The 18,496-nt window shown below is 34.9% G+C and overlaps 2 protein-coding genes across 3 annotated transcripts in view; one reads left to right on the top strand and one right to left on the bottom strand.

Moving 5' to 3' along the window:
• The window catches only part of Etl1 (SWI/SNF-related, matrix-associated actin-dependent regulator of chromatin, subfamily a, containing DEAD/H box 1), a 28,973-nt gene extending 24,706 nt beyond the window's left edge, over nt 1–4,267 (bottom strand). The window contains exon 1 of the mRNA XM_089636634.1: nt 3,989–4,267. Coding sequence (XP_089492760.1) covers nt 3,989–4,121 — 133 coding nt within the window. The 5' untranslated portion in view covers nt 4,122–4,267. The remainder of the gene's footprint in view (nt 1–3,988) is intronic.
• Nucleotides 4,268–5,862: 1,595 nt separating this feature from the next.
• ValRS (Valyl-tRNA synthetase) overlaps nt 5,863–18,496 on the top strand; it is a 38,045-nt gene continuing 25,411 nt past the window's right edge. For both annotated transcript variants that reach the window (XM_089636632.1, XM_089636630.1), the window contains exons 1-2: nt 5,863–6,085; nt 18,318–18,485. In XM_089636632.1, coding sequence (XP_089492758.1) covers nt 5,924–6,085; nt 18,318–18,485 — 330 coding nt within the window. In that variant the 5' untranslated portion in view covers nt 5,863–5,923. The remainder of the gene's footprint in view (nt 6,086–18,317; nt 18,486–18,496) is intronic.

Raw genomic sequence — 18,496 nt, 5'->3', positions numbered from 1 at the left:
CGCCAATTGCTTTTGACAGGCCGTGTACTAACCAATCGTATCGTCAGGATTTGAACTGTTTAGTTTAAGTTCGCACAAGTCAGCTAAAACGACGGAAAGCCGTGAGCCCAGCCAGTTGCACAAAAACGGTTCGACCTGTCAATTATCGATCCCCGGTCGTTTTATCGGAATAATCATAATACGTATTTATTATCGCAATTTAATCTAAAATAACGAGTGATAACGAACGACAGTTCAGTTCCAGTGCTGACAGATGAGGCTGATGCAGATTTCACCATCATTTCACCGGTAAGTTGCTTGTGAAGTAACGTTACGCATTGTGTTTCCGCATTCGCCTGTCAAAAACCGTATAATTAATTTATTTGTTATCTGTGTGGAATAGCCCTTGAGTCGGCTATTCCAACCCCTGTTCGTTTTTCGAACACTATCATTCATAAGTGGAATGGGCTCTTCAATTAGGCGAGGCAACCGCAAAAGACTCTTTTTTGACAAGAAGCAATAAAACTTATGAGTTATTGAATGTTCGCTTTCGGCCTTAGGCGACACTGTTCAATATTTACGCGATCAGATTTCACACATCCAGCGATTGTAAAATTGCGGGCATGGCAAATACATATTATTATTTATTATATAACTATATGATATAAATAAACATGTTATCTTTTACATGGTATTTTCAAATATTGAATGCTATTTTCTGAATTAGGCCAGCGCCACACTTGACGGAAATTCCGTCGCGTAACTTCAGCGGGAGTCAATCGGTTACCATACGTTGCAGCCACACTGAATATTCAGTGGCGGATTATCAGTCGACTGCCAACGCTTATACGGTGTGATCGTAATGGATCCGATAGAAGTGATAGCTATTTATGAGGCATTAGAAGAAGAAAGAAAAAGAAAGCGTAAATATTTGGTTCATCCCATAAATACTCTAGTATACATAAATACGACTAGAAATTGGGCAATTTCATACTTTGTATATGCAACTAAGACATTATCCAGATAAAGCATTTGAATATTATCGAATGTCCATACAATCATTTAATGTATTGCTGAATTTAACGAAGGACTATATTACCAAGCAAAATACAAAACTTAGAACGGCTATATCTCCCGAAGAAAGGCTGACCGTTACATAATTTCTCGCTGTTTTGTTTCTATTTCACTATCCCAATTGTCGTAAAATAATTTTGCAATCTCTTCCCATGCTCGTTTATTTGCCGTTCTATCCGGCTGTTCTCTCCTCTTCCTCTGAGTCCCAAAGGCAAACTCTATTTTGCACTTCGATAATAAATCATTCAATGTCGAACATCCTGTGCGTGCGTCGCCGCCGCGTGTTATCCGCCGAATGTGGCGCGATCCATACAAATACTTGGAATGCGACGTTGCCGATCTTCCGCCGACGGAAGATCGGTGCGCGGAGGACGGAGCAGACGCGAGAGTCGGCGGTCCGCCACGGAGCGACCGATCGTCCGCGACGGAACGACCGATCTTCCGCGTAGTGTGCCCGCTATTTGTAATTTATATGCAATTACATGTATTGGCCACACTTGACGGAATTTCCGTCAAGTGTGGCGCTTGCCATAATATCAGGTTTTTATATTCAGCTTTGAAATGTGGTGAAATTATGATGTAATCAAAGCAATTATATTTTATTTTTGATGATCAAATGTCATATACGATTTCTTTGAAAATTTCAATCGAAAATATTATTTGCTTTAGAAATTGTATCAATTTTAAGAAAGCGATATATTTTTGCGCTATTCGTGAAAAACACCCGCTATAGGCTAGAGTCTATTGTTTGAAGCGCCCGACTACAATGTGTTAATCTATCTATATAAATAAAAAATGATAATGTTTATTTGTTCAAACTCTTAAATCTACAAAAGTTCTTCACCGATTGCTTTGAAATTTTGACATTTGAAATGTTTGTTTGTTTGCATTCGAATACGGGTGTGTTTGTATATACCTATATTATATAGATGTCACCTGTGAAAGGTAAAAATATGCTTTTTAAAAAAACTAGCTCCATGTTTTTTTTTAAACAGCGCCATCTGCTGGACGTAAAAGCAACACACGCTATTGTTTCTCTATCTGCACAGAGACTGAGCCACAGCAACATGTGGCTGGGTACAGCTAGTTAAATATAACATTTTATCTATTGTAATAGATTTATAATAAGGAATGTATTACTTCAGGTGTTCTGGATGTAACGGTCCACATTTTTAAGGTTATGATTTCAAATATCATAACTTAAGTTATGTACGTACATAATTCCATGTTGTATTCATAGTAAACCATAACTGAGCATAAATAATAAAATTATTATTTAGAAACTTTAACTCAAAGAAATAATAACATTATCTTAATTTCGGTGGTTGGTTGTCGATTAGCAGATGATTATTTACCATTTCCGACATTAATAATAGTTTTTTATTATTATTTAATAATAATTATACACATTTAAGTAGCCCAAATTAGGTTTCAATTTTGACAAAACTAAAAATATACGTAGGTACTAAATAAGAAAAGAATATCGACATAAAAAATATCCATACAAAACCAGATTGAATCATGTCATTTTGTCTATCGTTAGATCAGAAGCAGCCAACCATTGATGCCAGGACGTTTTAATTTCTACGACGTTAAATAACAGTTTATTAATTCTATGTACAACTATATTATATAATAAAACTTATATTCAGAATCGGCATTTGTTGATCTATACATGGTGGATCAGCACATACCCGATAGATTTGAACAAGTGATTTCTGAGTATATTTGGAGTTAAAAATGTGTGTTTTTTTTTAATAAAAACAAGAAAAAATTTCCATCACATGTCGCCAATTGTAGTCTAGCACGTCACATGATATGCACTCTGTCTCATTCCAGCAGCACGGTACATTTCCATCTCTCCCGACATAAATAGTTGTTTTTGTAGTAATTAAGTTTAAACAAAGTGTTATTTCAATAAATTGTGTGTATTGAAGTAAGCGTAGTAGAGAAATTTTACTCTATTTTTCACTGGAGCTGGATTTTAAGTAGCCCGGGGATTTTGACAAACACTTTTTGACTCATGAATATTAAAAGATCTAGATTCTGAAATTAGCTACTGACTGTGAATGTAACTAACTTTAACTTCAACTACTGCCATTTTTCACTATTTTGTAATGATTTTTCAAAATATTTACATCAGAATTATATTCACAAATTTTAGCAAAAGTCAGCTGTGTTTAGTCATTAGCAGGTAGCGAAAAGGGACCTTGAGCTCGGTGTGAACATGCAGGGGCCAACTCCCTGAAAACTGATCTATTGACCACCAATGTTAATAGCACAGTAATGAAAGTTACCCATATGATATGCATAACAACGAAAATTTTATTTTATTTATATTTTTTACAGATATATTCATAAAAATCATTGGTTAAGACATTATATTGGAAATAATGGATTATTATCTGCCGCCAAATAAAGGAACTAATAATATCAAGTCAACGAAATTTGACACATCACTAAAGGTCAATAATTGTGGAGTTTATAAATTAATCAAATCATTATTTTAACTACTAACGAAAAAATCCTCACCGTTCATGATAGATAACAATTTCAATAATATAAATACAACCGGGAATAATTAACGATATTCGCGAAAATGGCTTTCCGACTGACAGGTGAAATAATAATGGAGTCGGAACGTGCAATGAGCAGTGCCCTTCAATACACAAAAGGGTGAAATAATCGTACAGAAGCTGTTTGAAATTCAATAACACATTGTAAAACAGTAGACTGTAATCAATGTAAATACCGGTAAAAGTGGACCACATGCCTGTGATATCAATTACAGGAAAAATTACAAAAAGTCAACCGATCAGCTGAGACAGCTCACAGCATTTCACGATCGTGTATATAGTACGACAGTCAGTAATGTCAAAAACACGTGCTTGAATCAAAGCAACGAAATCAACTCAAATTAAAATCAGTAATTTACCAATTCCAACGTTCGATAACCCATTTTTTCCCGAAGTTCCGTTGCTTGCGGCGGGCAAAACTCTTTGCGAATCTTTCTGAAAACGGTACTGCCGGAGATTGATTAACGGGCTAGATTGGGGGGAATTAGACATTGTAGACAAAGTTTGTATGGCAGAAAATATACTTTAACAAATAGAAATACAAGACCACAAGCTAAAAGTTAGCGCACTATTAAAAAAACACGAAATTTGCTTTTCCGAAAGCAATGTACGGAAACAAAAATCAAAGTGAAATGCATAGATACACCACGCAGGGAAATGCCATAGAATCAGTGTTGCCAACTCGATTTTTAAACGAAAGCTAGATCACCCAGAAAAGAGCGAGTAGTAAAAAGCATGGGGGAATGACAAAAGAACAAGAGAAATTACAAGAAAAAAGAAACCGGCAATATTTTCGTAACCCTAGGTGCACCTGGGTATACCTGGGTGGGTGACTGGAGAAAATCGGAGATGACCAGTTCCTTAGAGAAGTAGGACGGTTCCAATGACAACCAAGGAATAATATGATTTTTTTATTCAAGCGGATGTGGTAGGCAAGTGGTGTAATTTGATGGAAAACAGTTACCTAAAATCCGCTAAAACTACCGTTAAAACTACGCCATCCCCATAATTTATATTTTTATTTCCAAAGAATGGACTGTTGTAACGAGATTATTAAATAAAAGCAACATTTTAACGGTGAACACAATTATTTTTTATTTTGGGTACAATCAATTTTCAAGTATGACACATATTTATATTAGTTCAACAATAGTAAGACAGTGTAATAAACTTTAACAACCACTTTGTTGATTCACTGAGGAAACATGTTACACCTGTTCCTCCCAAAGAAACGTAATATGTTCCCTTAACCCATTATTTTACCAAAAGGGCTTTAGTTAGTATATTCTCCCTTTGGGTTGGCAAACTCCCTAAGCAGATGGTTTACGAAGCGTCTCTTGGGCCAGACGAACCTGCCAGAGGTTCACTAAAGTAGCGTGGTACGCACTAGAAAGTTTAATATGCTTTTTTCATTTTTTTTTCATTCCATTGAGCATTTTTTTGCCCACGTTTGTCTTTTATTTTCATTTTAATAGATAACGACATTGATGTTAATTTATGGTTAACGATGCTACCATGTTACCATTGTGTTTTTTTTATAAAGGAGGAGGCTTGCTGCGTGTATTCCCCAGAGGATCAACGTGGGATCAACCGACGAAATTGAACCAACCATCGCATCGTCTGTTCGCAACACTCAACGATTGACACACAACTGTTGAAGAGCTGCTCGTACGCCGTAGATTGTTATTTTCAGGCCTCCTTATTTCTTAGGGCCCGTATATCAGCCAGTCCATATCCTCGCTATGAGAGATATTTACTTCTGTAAGGTGATGACCGTTTTGGTCCAGGCTCCAGGCGAGATACAAGAATACCATTTGTCTATGACAATTAATCGAAATATTTCGATTGTATGGAGCAAATTTCAGAGCTCTTTTCCGCCACCACATGGGAAGCCATGACTACGCCAATCAAATAACACTATCATTACTCCTATGGTTGCCTGGATGGAGTCCCCTCTGATGGCCCTCTAGAGAGGGAAGATGTTCAAATATCCTCCATAAATGGCTGCATGGAAACATTTTTCACTTCTATTCCGCATTGCCTATTTGTGTATTTTTATTGTTATTATTATTTTAAAATATGGAATGTATTGCATTGCGCTACCCCTGTATACATTCTGGAACAAACTCTCATTATTATTAAGTGATCGATCATTAATCGATTGTGCCCATCGCTACCTACGACCTAACCTATCACCCATCTATATATATCCAATTTCTATGGACAACGTTGCACGATCTTCCAGCTGTCACTGTCATTTTATTTTTTTATATTCAAATTTGAATTAGTGAAGCATGGCTGATGAGGTGTCAAATGTTGATGCCCTGGAAGATGGACAGCCAAAGTCTGCGAAACAGTTAGCGAAGGAAGCCTTAAAGGCAGCAAAACTAGAAAAGCTAAAGGCTAAGCTGGACAAGAAGGTTGCCGCGCCAGTTTCCACGAAGGAAAAATCCGATGTAAGTGCTAACCTAAAAACCTTCTTAGTAATAGTGAATGTACATTGAAAACCCCCACTTGTGCAATATTATTAGTTGCGTTGCTATTGTGTTGCATCATGCATAAAAAATGTCACTAAACTTCTATATTCAAAATAAGTGCTGCCTTTCAGTAATCAATTCATATTATGAGTATGACATCAGAAAATATATTTACAAAATAACTTAAATTAAATATTTAGACACACTTTTCGCTGCTAAGAAGAATACAAAGGTTTTCGTGCTGTGCTGAGAAAATTTAAGCGAGTTCTTCTCAAGTGGGTTCCTCATTGCTGAGGGTCGTGACCCCCTCTCCAATTTCCATGGTGGAAAAGGCTCCTCCGCTCCCCACGGTTAACTGCGAACACTGAAGTACATAGTCTCTCCAGTGCTTTGGTGACCTCACTCTGCTCCACCTGCCTTCCAGTTAATGTGAGTTTCTTCGAGTTGGAGTCCACAGTTTGGCGAGCAACGTGTCCAAAGTATCTTCCAGTTGAAATCCTATTGGATGCCTGAATGATTCCAGAATGGATACATTTTTGCATCTGGCTGTCCATGGAATCCTGAAATCTTTGTCCCCAGCACCAGGGCGTCTTCGAGGGCGTCTATCCACTTCATTTCGCTGGCTCTAAGTGTCCACGTCTTCACTCCGTGTAGAAATATGGGGAAAATCAGCGCCTCGATGAGTCTTCGTTATGCCTCTTGTCACTCCATATCTTTTGCATTTTGTTCATGGGTCAGACTTAGAAACGAGTAAATTAAATCATATATACAAAAACATGTCGACGGTCCCGAAGAACAATTTTGAATGTGCAAATTTGTAGTTTTGCAGTGGAGCTGTTTAAAGTTTGGTTTCTGCTTTCTTACTGTTTTCAATCAAAACTTTATTCACATAAAAAAAAATCATCTATCAGTAAAACTAACAAAGAAATTGAAGTACAAATAGAAATAGATATGGAATTAGATGATCGAGTAATCAATATCAGTATTGTCCGTAATATTTCAGTCCAGTGGAAACCTGGCTTAATGAATGAACATTACAAATAGTCGCTGTGCATCTGTTTTTTTATGGATGCGGCAGATATGTTGTGCGCACCCCGGCCACTGATTGGTCAACCTGTTAATATGTGTAATTAGCAAAAACAATGCTTCGTTTCAACTTAATTACTGTGACCAAAAATTGTTAAAATCAGGAAGAGGAAAATAATACATTTAACCTTTAAGAGAGCATGGCCGTACCGTGTATGTCTTGTAAAAATGCGAAAAAGAGAGGATAGACGTACACCATATAGCGGTGTTTGTGGGAATGCTCCTAATAATGATATTAAGATAATAATATTAACTCTTTGCACGCGGCCGTATCAACTGTTGTTACGGCAAAAAGTCTATACTCACACGCGGCTGTATCAACAGTTGATACGGCAACTTTGACGGCCGATATTCCCGCTCTCTTTCGTCATAAATGTATTTCTTGCTCACTTGGACATTTGTAGAACTATCACGATGCTGACATCTACAAGAATTTCTCAAAAATAAAATTTTATTTCATAAAAAAAGATCGATAACCAAGTGCGCCTCTTCGCGCCTTTTAGTCCTTTAGTTTACATTTTTGTCAACGGATGGCGTTAGTACTAGTTTGTCATTCACAACTTTTCATAACTAAGAATGATAAGTGATCATGGTGTCCCACTTGTGTCTATAAACACAGTGGCCTAAGTACACACACACCGAGAGCGGTTTATTTATGACGCCGAGTGAATGACGGGACCACATTCAAAAGATACGGTACGTCTTTGTATGAAATTTTATGTTTTTGTTTTTATAAACATCTAAGAGTGTTGACACACGAGGATTTGTTTTCATATTGTGGAGAATAATCTGTTCTGTCTATATAGTCCAATAAATCATGCCAGAATGCTATAATTTGACATTTAATTGCATGCATAGGTATTTGAAAATATGTACCGCGTATGGGTATAGATAAAACGGAGCATATTAACGCGTTCAAAAGGTTAAATAATAATTAATATCTGGATAATCGGTCATTTTAATAGTATATATGTATTTTTATTAAATTTAAAGAAATTATTGAGTTTAAATTAAATTATTAAATTAAAATTAATTAAGGCAAAGAATCTCACTCTTTTGAACACTTTCTTCTCTCATAAATTTGAGAAAAACTCACTCTCTTAGAGGTTAAGTAGCAAACAATCATAATGAATTATTTTGTGCTTTTCATTCCAATTTAATAATTCTATGAACAGTTTAGATCAGAGGTTCCCAAAGTGGTCTATATGGACCCCCAGTAGGGTGGAGTGACATTGCAAAAATCAAATCTCGGTATTGTAATAGCTGCCAAAAGATGCTTCATGTCATTCATATTCTCGTAAAAATACTTTAAAAAATCTAAACTTATGTCTTCATTCAACAACCTAGCGATTTCGTAACGTAAAAAACGTAAATTTAGCCTTTTTTCCCAAAATCTGAGTACAGTCTCAAAAATATAAAATAATATCCATTACTTTCAATTGCATTTACCTTATTGAACATTACATGTTTTATAAAAAAAAAACACTGTATAAATTGCTCTTAAACTAGTGAGTTTGTGAGCGCTGTGGAGGTGGGGGGGATAATTTCGCTCCTATTGTTTCGTCGCAGAAACTAGATGCGACTTGCATCTAGTTTCGTTTCGGCTACCGCTGACCGTAGACGTGTTAGAATCCTTGTCCGATTAAATTTTAACACATATAATTGTTGTGAAAATGAATGCAAATTACACGAGAAGCAAAATTTTATGTCCAATATTCGGGGCACCAACTGAAATGAACTCTCAAGTGTTACCTACTGTCTCAGAAGTGATTAAACATTATTTGTTCTTACGATATGAGCGTAATCTTAATTCTACAAAAAAACCGTCAGTATTCGAAATAAAAAGTGTTATATCTGCAATTGTTGAAGGAATTTGGAAGCGCGCTTCTATTCCCATTGTTTCACACAATCGAGTGATGAAACTGATCCAAGATCATTATAACGAATACTTAAAACTTAAAAATTGGCCATAAAAAAGAATGGCCAAAAAAAGTGTGCATTATTATGTTAAGTTAAATTCTTATAAAATCAAAATGAATAAACTTTTCGATATTGCTTCATGCAAATGTAACAATCTTAATATGTGTTCCTGCGAAAAGACGCGCAAGGTACCCACCAAAGAACAAGCATTCCTTGAAGACCAAAGATCCTCGAGAAAAATGATGCTGGGAGCAATAGACACCGACACAACAAAAAAATTACATCGGAAAATGAGGATGCAAGCTCGTTTATCTGAACTTGCTTCGAAGGTCAGCTCATCTACAGCATCAGCGACAAAACCACGTCAACCCCTTTTTGATGAAAACCAATCATTTTCTTCACATTCTTCGCAACCTCCAGAAAATTCCCGTATGATGTTAAAACTCCCCACTTTGGCCAGAATCTGCGATCAGTATGGTTTGTCAGACAGGTCGGCATCAGCTGTTGCAAGTGCTACATTACAAGATTTTGGCATAGTAACCGAAGACGACTCTAAAATGGTGATTGATAGGAGCAAACTCAGACGAGCTAGACAAACGTGTCGCACTTCTTTAATAAAAACATGGCAGATGTCGTCGGAGTCAACAAAAATTCGAGGTCTATATTTCGATGGAAGGAAGGATAAAACACTGTCTCAGGAAAAAATAGGGGATAGATATCATCGGAGAACGATTTCAGAAGAACATTATTCCATTTTATCTGAGCCGGGGTCTCAATATGTTGGACATGTTACACCATCATCAGGAACTGGCAAAAACATCGCAAACAGCATGTTACACCATTTAAAAGTGAACGGTTTTAATTTGAATGATTTATCAGCGATTGGATGTGATGGGACTGCTATCAATACAGGCAAAAGAAATGGAACTATTAGATTCATGGAATTGGAATTAGGTCATCCGTTACAATGGTTTATCTGTCAGCTGCATGCAAACGAACTTCCCCTTCGCCACTTGTTTCAACACTTAGATGGTGCTACAACAGGACCTAAAGGGTTTTCAGGACCTAATGGAAAACTTCTTTCAAGCAGCTCTGAAAACACCGTTATAAATTATTCACCAATACACTTTGTGATGCACAAATTCAACGCAGAGGAATTGAAAAATTTGAGCACGGACCAAAAATACTTGTACGAAATATGTTTTGCAGTTACAACAGGTCACTGCCCACCAAATTTAGCAAACCGTCATCCAGGTAGTATTTGTCACTCACGCTGGTTGACGACAGCAAACTCAATACTTCGATTATATATAGGAACAACTACCCCTTCAGTGAACCTAAAAATTCTTGCTGAATATGTTGTTAAAGCATATGCTCCGACATGGTTTGAGATAAAGAGGCACCCGTCGTGTAAAGATGGGGCATTACATGTTTTTACTATAATAAAACTCACCCGATATTTGAGCACCGATCTACGAGATATAATTAATCCAGTAATTCAAAGAAACGCCTATTTTTGCCACCCGGAAAATCTGCTACTATCCATGATAATGGATGACAACCTTTTTGTAAGAGAATTGGGTTTGAGACGAATATTAAAGGCGCGAGATAGATGTCCGAGTCCATCTGTTGTTAGAGACTTTATTATTCCAACAATAAACTTTTCAGCAAGTAAATATAACGATATTATCAACTGGCAGGAATGCGAAGTTACACCGCCACCGATACTATCCGAAATCAGTAATGATGACCTAGTCAAAATGATAAATAATTTCGGTGAAGAAAAGGACAGTATTGAATTTGCCAGATTTCCCTGCCACACTCAAGCAGTCGAGAGGTGCATCAAATTAGTTACCCAGGCATCGTTGTCTACAGTTGGGCCTGAAGCAAGAGATGGATTCATTCGGGCGACAATAAAATCTAGGCATATAATGCCCGAATTTCACACCAAATCTCATTTCAAAACACGATAAATATTATAAAACTTCGATAATGTTTAAAAAAATTCTCTTTGTTAAAGTATTTTATTAAATAAAAAAACAAGTTTCTCAAAAACACGAAAAAAACAATAAAAAATCATTAATCCTCTTCAAAAAACCAAAAATAGACCCCGCCTTGAAACTATGGTAATTTTATTTTTATTTTCACATGTGTTATGCACCTTATTAGCTATAAAACCCCTAATAAAATTGTATTTTGGCTATGAATATCGCTTGTTTATAATGCTTGGCAGAGTTTTCAGCGACTTTTTTCATACAATTTTTTTCTAAATATAAATGTGCTGGTTGTTGAATAAAGGAACGTTTCGATCGAGTTGATTTTTTTAGACGAAAGAGGTGTTATATAAAGGCAACTTTTTTTTGCTATTACAGTACTGGCATCTTTAAAAAAAAAAGTCCCATACAACGTCACTCCACCCTAACCCCCAGGGGTCGATATCGGCTTACTGGGGGTCTATGTCAGCGAGAAAAAAATTTGGGGGTCCACGATATTCAAATGGGGGTACATACGAAGTTCCGTAAATGACACAATACACCTAACACAAATAACACAATTTACGTAATACTAATAATAGACTGAGAAATTACTTATTTGATATTTGTATGTTTATATATATCGTAAAGTTGTTTATTGAGGTATACAAATAGAGTGTACGTTCTTTTTCTCGTCAGAATTAATATATTGAACCAAAACATGGCACATTGGAAGCCGCGAATTTTCCTACATTCCCAACTTGTTTTTGAAAAACGTCCAGGGTAATAATGACGTTCAACATTTAGATGTACTTCACACAGACTTCAAAACTAAGTTTGAGGACATGTTGACTGTGGAAATGGAATTGGAGGGGACCCACCCTTTCCCGACGGCTGTGTGAGGAAACTGATTGTTTAACCTCCTTAGCCGCACACGTCAGGACTCTAATTTTTTTGTAAAAAGAAGCTAAATTTATTTTAAAACGATTCTAGACCCTCCAATGTCCCTGCATGCATGATTGTTAGTACGAAATAATGTATGCATACTTACATTAATAGTAACACAAAATAAGAACACATCTGAAATGTGTTCGCCTGGTGGTTTGGCATCTAAAATTATAATTAATAAGGAGAACAATATTTACAAGTGGAAGTATGATTGAAACATAAAAATATACAAGCCGCGTATCGAGGGCAGTTTACCCCACTATCACGGCCCAAATTCAAAAGTAAAGGAAGAATGTGCATAAAAAAACAGTGTAAAGAACGGGCAAAAATGGTGTAAAAAGCCAATATATACAATAAATGAATAAAAAATAATAAAACAAATAAATAAAATAATAAATGCATTGCGATAGTGCCATAAGACAAAGAAAGTAAAACCAATGAGTATATAAAAATAAAAATAAAACACAAAGCAATCGCGCATAAACAATATTAACCCTATCCCCGCGGGAGACGCACGCCTGCGACGCACTGTGCATGCCCTGTACGCGGGTGGCACATCTGTGCGACGCAAAGTTTCTTCGGCGTTATGGGTATGAAACATGCTTGAGCACGGTAAAACTTATACTCCTAAAAAATCTCACATCTTTACACTACTGACATCTTACGATATTTATCCATAATACGTATCCTAATCATGGATACAAAGATTTGAAGGGATCTTCCAACTCAGAGCGAAAAATGAATCAGTTTGAATTCTTCCCGCGTCTTTACACACGTTATTGCGCAGGCGCATTTTATAAGATTCTCAAACAGAGACGCTCGCCGTGTAGATTACATTGTTTTATCGAATTATTGTTTGCTTCTTCGTGGATATGAACTATTTTAATTACAGTGTACATTAATCTGATTTATCATATTTTAAAATAAGTTCAGTTACATACATTCATTCAAACTATTGAAGAAATATAAAATTTCGTCAGTGTTAGATTATTTTCAAATAAAGATACGTGGTTAAAACTTTTTTATAGTGAAAAATCAAGTGTAAAGTTGTACAAGTTTGACTTTTTATCAATTTTTGAAAGTATTTTTATTGCCAAAATACAAAATGTCGGGTCGTGGTCTTAATGACGAAGAAATATTTGGTGCTACTTTAGAAATAGATTCAGATTTTGAAATTAGTGACAGTGACGTCGATAATAATTGCAAAGCTGCTGAAATACATGAAAGCCATGATTCTGCCGTTATGCGTTGAGAACTGTTTCAAAATCACGATAAAAAAATATATTAAGTGATACATATTTACGGTGACATAATAACAGAAAAATTATTTCATTATATTTGTAAATTTAAGTGTAGTTATTTTTTATTATATGAACCTTTTTAAGTGTGTCAATATTTCATGTATCCAGTCAAACGCGACATCGCACCCATAAATCAACCACTTACATCGCACCACAGTTGAAGAGCTCTACTCCGGCATGTTTATAATCATGTGTATCGTTATCCTTGAAATAAACATGGCCGCCCGGGCATACCATATCAGTTACATTATGAATATATACTTCGAATTTTTATCAAGCCCCATTGATGTTCGGATTGTTTATTTATACTTGAAAAGATAATTCAAGACATAAGCGACGTATTTTTTAAAACAAATTTTAAAATCCATGCGTGATTATTGTTTAAAGTCATAAATTAGATTGATGATAAATAGCCCCGCGTGTGAACGAAGTGATACAAATTAATGACGCATAGAAAAGGTTAAAGTTATTATAGAGGAGTAACCGTGGAGTGACAGGAACAATACACTTGGCACCTGAAACAAAGATGATTTTAATCTAAATCAGCAACTCTAAGCACAGGCCATCTCTCTACCCAGGACTTTACAAACTTTTTGAAGCATTCAAAATTCTCTCTGTTCAACACGAGATCGGCATTCCATGCCGGTCTTGTAATAATATGTGGAAATGGAATGTTGAAGAATCGGATATCATATGACAAGAAGAACTGATCGGAATAAGCGCTAACAAAGAACTTAAGGGGCAGTTTTGTAGGGCCAGCTACAGAAAGAAATTCCAGTTGATTATCCTGCTCCATTTTCATTTGGTGTAATACCTCACAAGGGCGCCCCTGTCTGCACAATTCAAAAACAGAGGAACTATATCGCCACCCGGTTGTAGGGCAGGCAAGGGAAGGGAAAAATAATCAATAGTCATTTATTTTTTACGAAAAAAATAAATAATTATGACATGGGACGTTAATAGTTTTACGAAAATTCAATATTCGGCAGTCAGGGGGTCTACGGAAAAAAAAAAATTTGGCCAGTAGTCTACGGGGCAAAAAAGTTTGGGAACCTCTGGTCTAGATGGACGCAAACTAAACGGAAAATTATTATAATAAGAATGAGAACAACGTTGGGGGGATAGAAAAACATGCACATAATAAATTATTTATCAGGTTCTTAGTTTGGGTTATTTAAATAATTTGTGCATATTTAAATGGAAGTGGAACTTTTTGGCAAATGTCACATGTCACATCATACTAACGAGATAGAAGATGGTTTGAAAGGGAGATATGTAAATATGAATAATGGAGCATGCAAATATTAAAAAAAAAAAAAAAAAAACAGTTATAATTAATAGGCGTAAACGAAAAAATTTTATAAATCCCGACTCATTTAAAATAGAGCAAAAATTTCAAGTAGCATTTAAAGAAACACTGTGAATTTTTTCGTACTTATAAAATGTGAAATAACTGAACCAAATGTGTTTTTTATAATTTTTTTAGCAGAATTTCATATAATTACTCTTACAGCTTGCCAAATGATAGATTATCTTAAAAAAATCACATATATTTTTATAAGAATTTAAGAAGTGTCTCTAGGAAATTGTTATAATTGGATAGAAAATAGGAATGCGTGGTCTTAAGAATTAAGCAGAGTATGTACCACAATTTTTTCTTACAGTAATTTAGTTGAAACGATGAATTGTTTTTTTTTATTAAGAGTGTGCCTAAATAGCAAATATTTACCATATATTATAAAGTCAAATAATTATATTTCCCTTTTTACTATCGGTGTTCAACATTGGCTATTTAAAGGGAACGAGCTTTCTTTAAATAGTACATGAGTTCCCAACACTGTTTAACTCTTGACAGGCCAAGATGCCAAACAAAACGTCTGTAACCAAGTTGGTCTTCCCACAACCCCATGATTTTTCTGTCTACCCCGACGACCCCATGATAAAATCCCAATTATTTAGGCAATTATTAATGGTAACTTATGTATTTGCGCAGGAATACCTAAAATACTAAAATGATATGTCAATAGATATATTATAACAGTTAACTTTAAATTTTTATTTATTTGTGTTCTTACATCTTCTATTATTTTTTATTTATTATTTACAATATTGTATTCTTTGTAAATCTCTCAGGCCACGGGTACAGAACCCTTAGTTTTTTTTTTTTAATATTTTTTATTATTATTATATTTTTAAGTGAAAATCTGTTATTGGATTTTATCTTTATTATTTAGTTTATTTTTATATATGTAAATAATCTGTTGATTTTCCTAAATAAATAAAATAAAAAGTATTTAAGCGCTTGTTATATGATAGCGAAATTTCGCAAACTGTCAAAATGTCTTCATTTTTATGTCACTAGAGGGCGGTAGTTGTACATTAATGAACTTGTTAAAATATAACGTCACACGTGCGTTTGTCGCAAAGCAATGAACGTATAATATGAATGTGAAATATTAAGTAAAACAAACAACTTAGTAAAAAAGTATGACTTATTTGCAGAACCTACTATTTTGGTAAAGCATTTAATTTGACATTTTTTATAAATGTTTCATCATTCACTTGCTGTTGTCATTAGTGTTGAGGAACATTTCCGATACATATAGTTTGTTTTACACGGTGTTCGGAAACTCGTGGTATAAACGGTAAAACCCTTTATAGGTCATAAGCTAAAAACGGATAGTTTTGAAACCTGCAACATTAAGGTTTATATTTCTTTATGTTTACAAGTTATAAGCCCTTGGGTTGTAATCATTCTGAGGTAACGCACAGAGGTCTTGAATCGAACCAACAGCCCAAAGTTCTCACATGTTGAGTAAATTTACGAAAATCGCGTCCTGGTCAGTTTCTCTATAAAATTATCAAAGCAGTTATTCATTTATTGTCAATTTTGGGTTATGACTTTTTTTATTTGAGCTTTCGTTTTCGAGAAAATCGAAGGTGGATTTATTTGGTAAATTTCTTAATTTTATATTTGATAGAATATCTATACATATTAATACCATCATTAATAAATTGACCTCGAGAAATGAAAGAAATTTTATTTTTTTATTTATATATTTGTTAAATTATTCTGTGTTATTTAGTACAACTAAACAATAATCTTTTTTCATTTATTCGTTACTTGAAGCATACCTTGTTTGGAGTATTTTTTCCGGCTGCCATGGATAAATCATAATATTGATCTACAAAGAGAAAAATAATATTGGTAATTTTTGGTTCAATTACCAAACGTGCCCTATGATAAAACGTTCACTCTCCCACTTGGTCAGAGCGCGTAAAGACAATGAATTCTCTCACACACACTTGCATAAAGATGCCGCCAGTAAACAACATGACGTTAGTGCTAACCGTTAGGAAAAGGAACGCATATTAAATGTTGAGTTTTAAAATATGACACTTGAAAAAATACAATACGTCAAATTTACATGAAAAAAGAGAATTTGTGAGTAATTACTGTTTTTGTAGCTTCATTAGATTATTGCAATGCTTCAAGTTAGTCGGTATTCTACTTTTAGACCCATTAATGAAACATTTTGATGGCATTTTCGAAATATATACGCCGTGAAACAGGGAGCGATAGCTTCAGTACCGTTCACGGGGGCTTCTCACCCGTAATAAGTAAAATACTGTGAAATGTCTTGAAAATTTGGTGCAAGATGAAGTATTTATTTAATTGTTAATATCCACAGATATCATAACGATAATAAGAGGCCGTACTTCTACAGATGTGTGTATTATATACATATTTTAAATTAAAAATATTGTGTAAAAGCGTTTTTAATGCGATAATCATGGATCGAAGTTTTAAAAGTGGGTTGTATGGTGTATCAATGTTTTTATTTTTTATAGTCGAATGCCTACAACAACTACAAAAAAAAAATAGGCAGACTGAAAAATAATAGTCCATTAATTGGTATAAAAAAATATGAAGTCTGAGAATGACATACGAAAGGTAGTATTAAGCCGTTTTAGGGAGCTGTTTTCCAGCAAATCACCATTATGCCCTATAACCCACTCTTAAACAAATATAAGGAGGATAGTAATTTTGGGTACTACCTACCACTTGGCTGCGGGATAGTTAATACTTTATCATTTTTTTTTTCGCTAAATTCAAATGTGACAATGTGACCGTAAATAGGTACATTTCTAGTTAAGTACATACCACGATTAACCTGTGAAGAAGAAAAAAAATACTGATATAAACTAATTTTGCATTTATTTTAATATTTTTATTTCTATTTTCTTTAAAATATTTTTATCAATCAGTTTAATCTTTATTTTTATTTCTAATATGGTTTCTATAATAATATGTATTTTTTACATTTTTTTTTACCATAACATGTCCTTTTCCCTTATACCTTATACAGGAATCTTTTTAATTGAAAAATGCTCAAAAGCTATGACTGAAGATCTATAATTTTGTGATTATGCAATTCTGTACATACATAATAATATTATTAATATAATGTACCTGTTTTTTATTCTCATCCATGCTCTTATTGAATTATTTGTTTTACTTTGTAATGAACTAACTAAACATCCCCGACTTCTTCTGCCATTCACATTTGCTTCATATATTCTCCTTACACTCCTTTCTTCGTTCATTCGCTCTACATGCCCAAACCATCTAAGCGTCCCTTTCTTAATTACTCATTGCGCCTACATACTTTGCAAATCTCCACATTGCTCACACAATCATACATGATTTTACCACACGTGATTCATCCTTCATCTGACAGTTCCATGCGTCACTGCCATATATCTGAATAGATATCAGTACTCTATTGTGGACTGCTAGCTTTGCTTCTTTGGACAATTTTTTGTTAGCATCAACCACGTTCAGTCCTCCATTAATGGAGTTTTCCTGTGTTTCTCCTTCTTTCAATATCTCTGTCAGCCTTTCCATCTCTCGTAAACATACTTCCCAAATACACAAACTCATCCACCCGCTCCTTTTACTGATGATGTGTAACATTATAGAAAAAGGCCAAACCAGCCAAGGAGTCTGCTGTGTATGCTAGCAATACCGTGGCCGGAGAGAAGAAAGATGTCCTCGGTCAGATGCCCGACGCATACAGCCCCCAGTACGTGGAGGCTGCCTGGTACAGCTGGTGGGAGAAGGAAGGATTTTTCAAGCCTGAGTATGGGGTTGGTAGTCT

The sequence above is a fragment of the Hesperophylax consimilis genome, chromosome 10, assembly GCF_061612785.1.
Source record: "Hesperophylax consimilis isolate HC1 chromosome 10, BYU_Hcon_1.0, whole genome shotgun sequence".
Taxonomy (NCBI): Eukaryota; Metazoa; Arthropoda; class Insecta; order Trichoptera; family Limnephilidae; genus Hesperophylax; species Hesperophylax consimilis.
The sequence above is the reverse complement of the archived record's forward strand: the minus strand, read 5'-3'. Positions and strand labels throughout refer to the sequence as shown.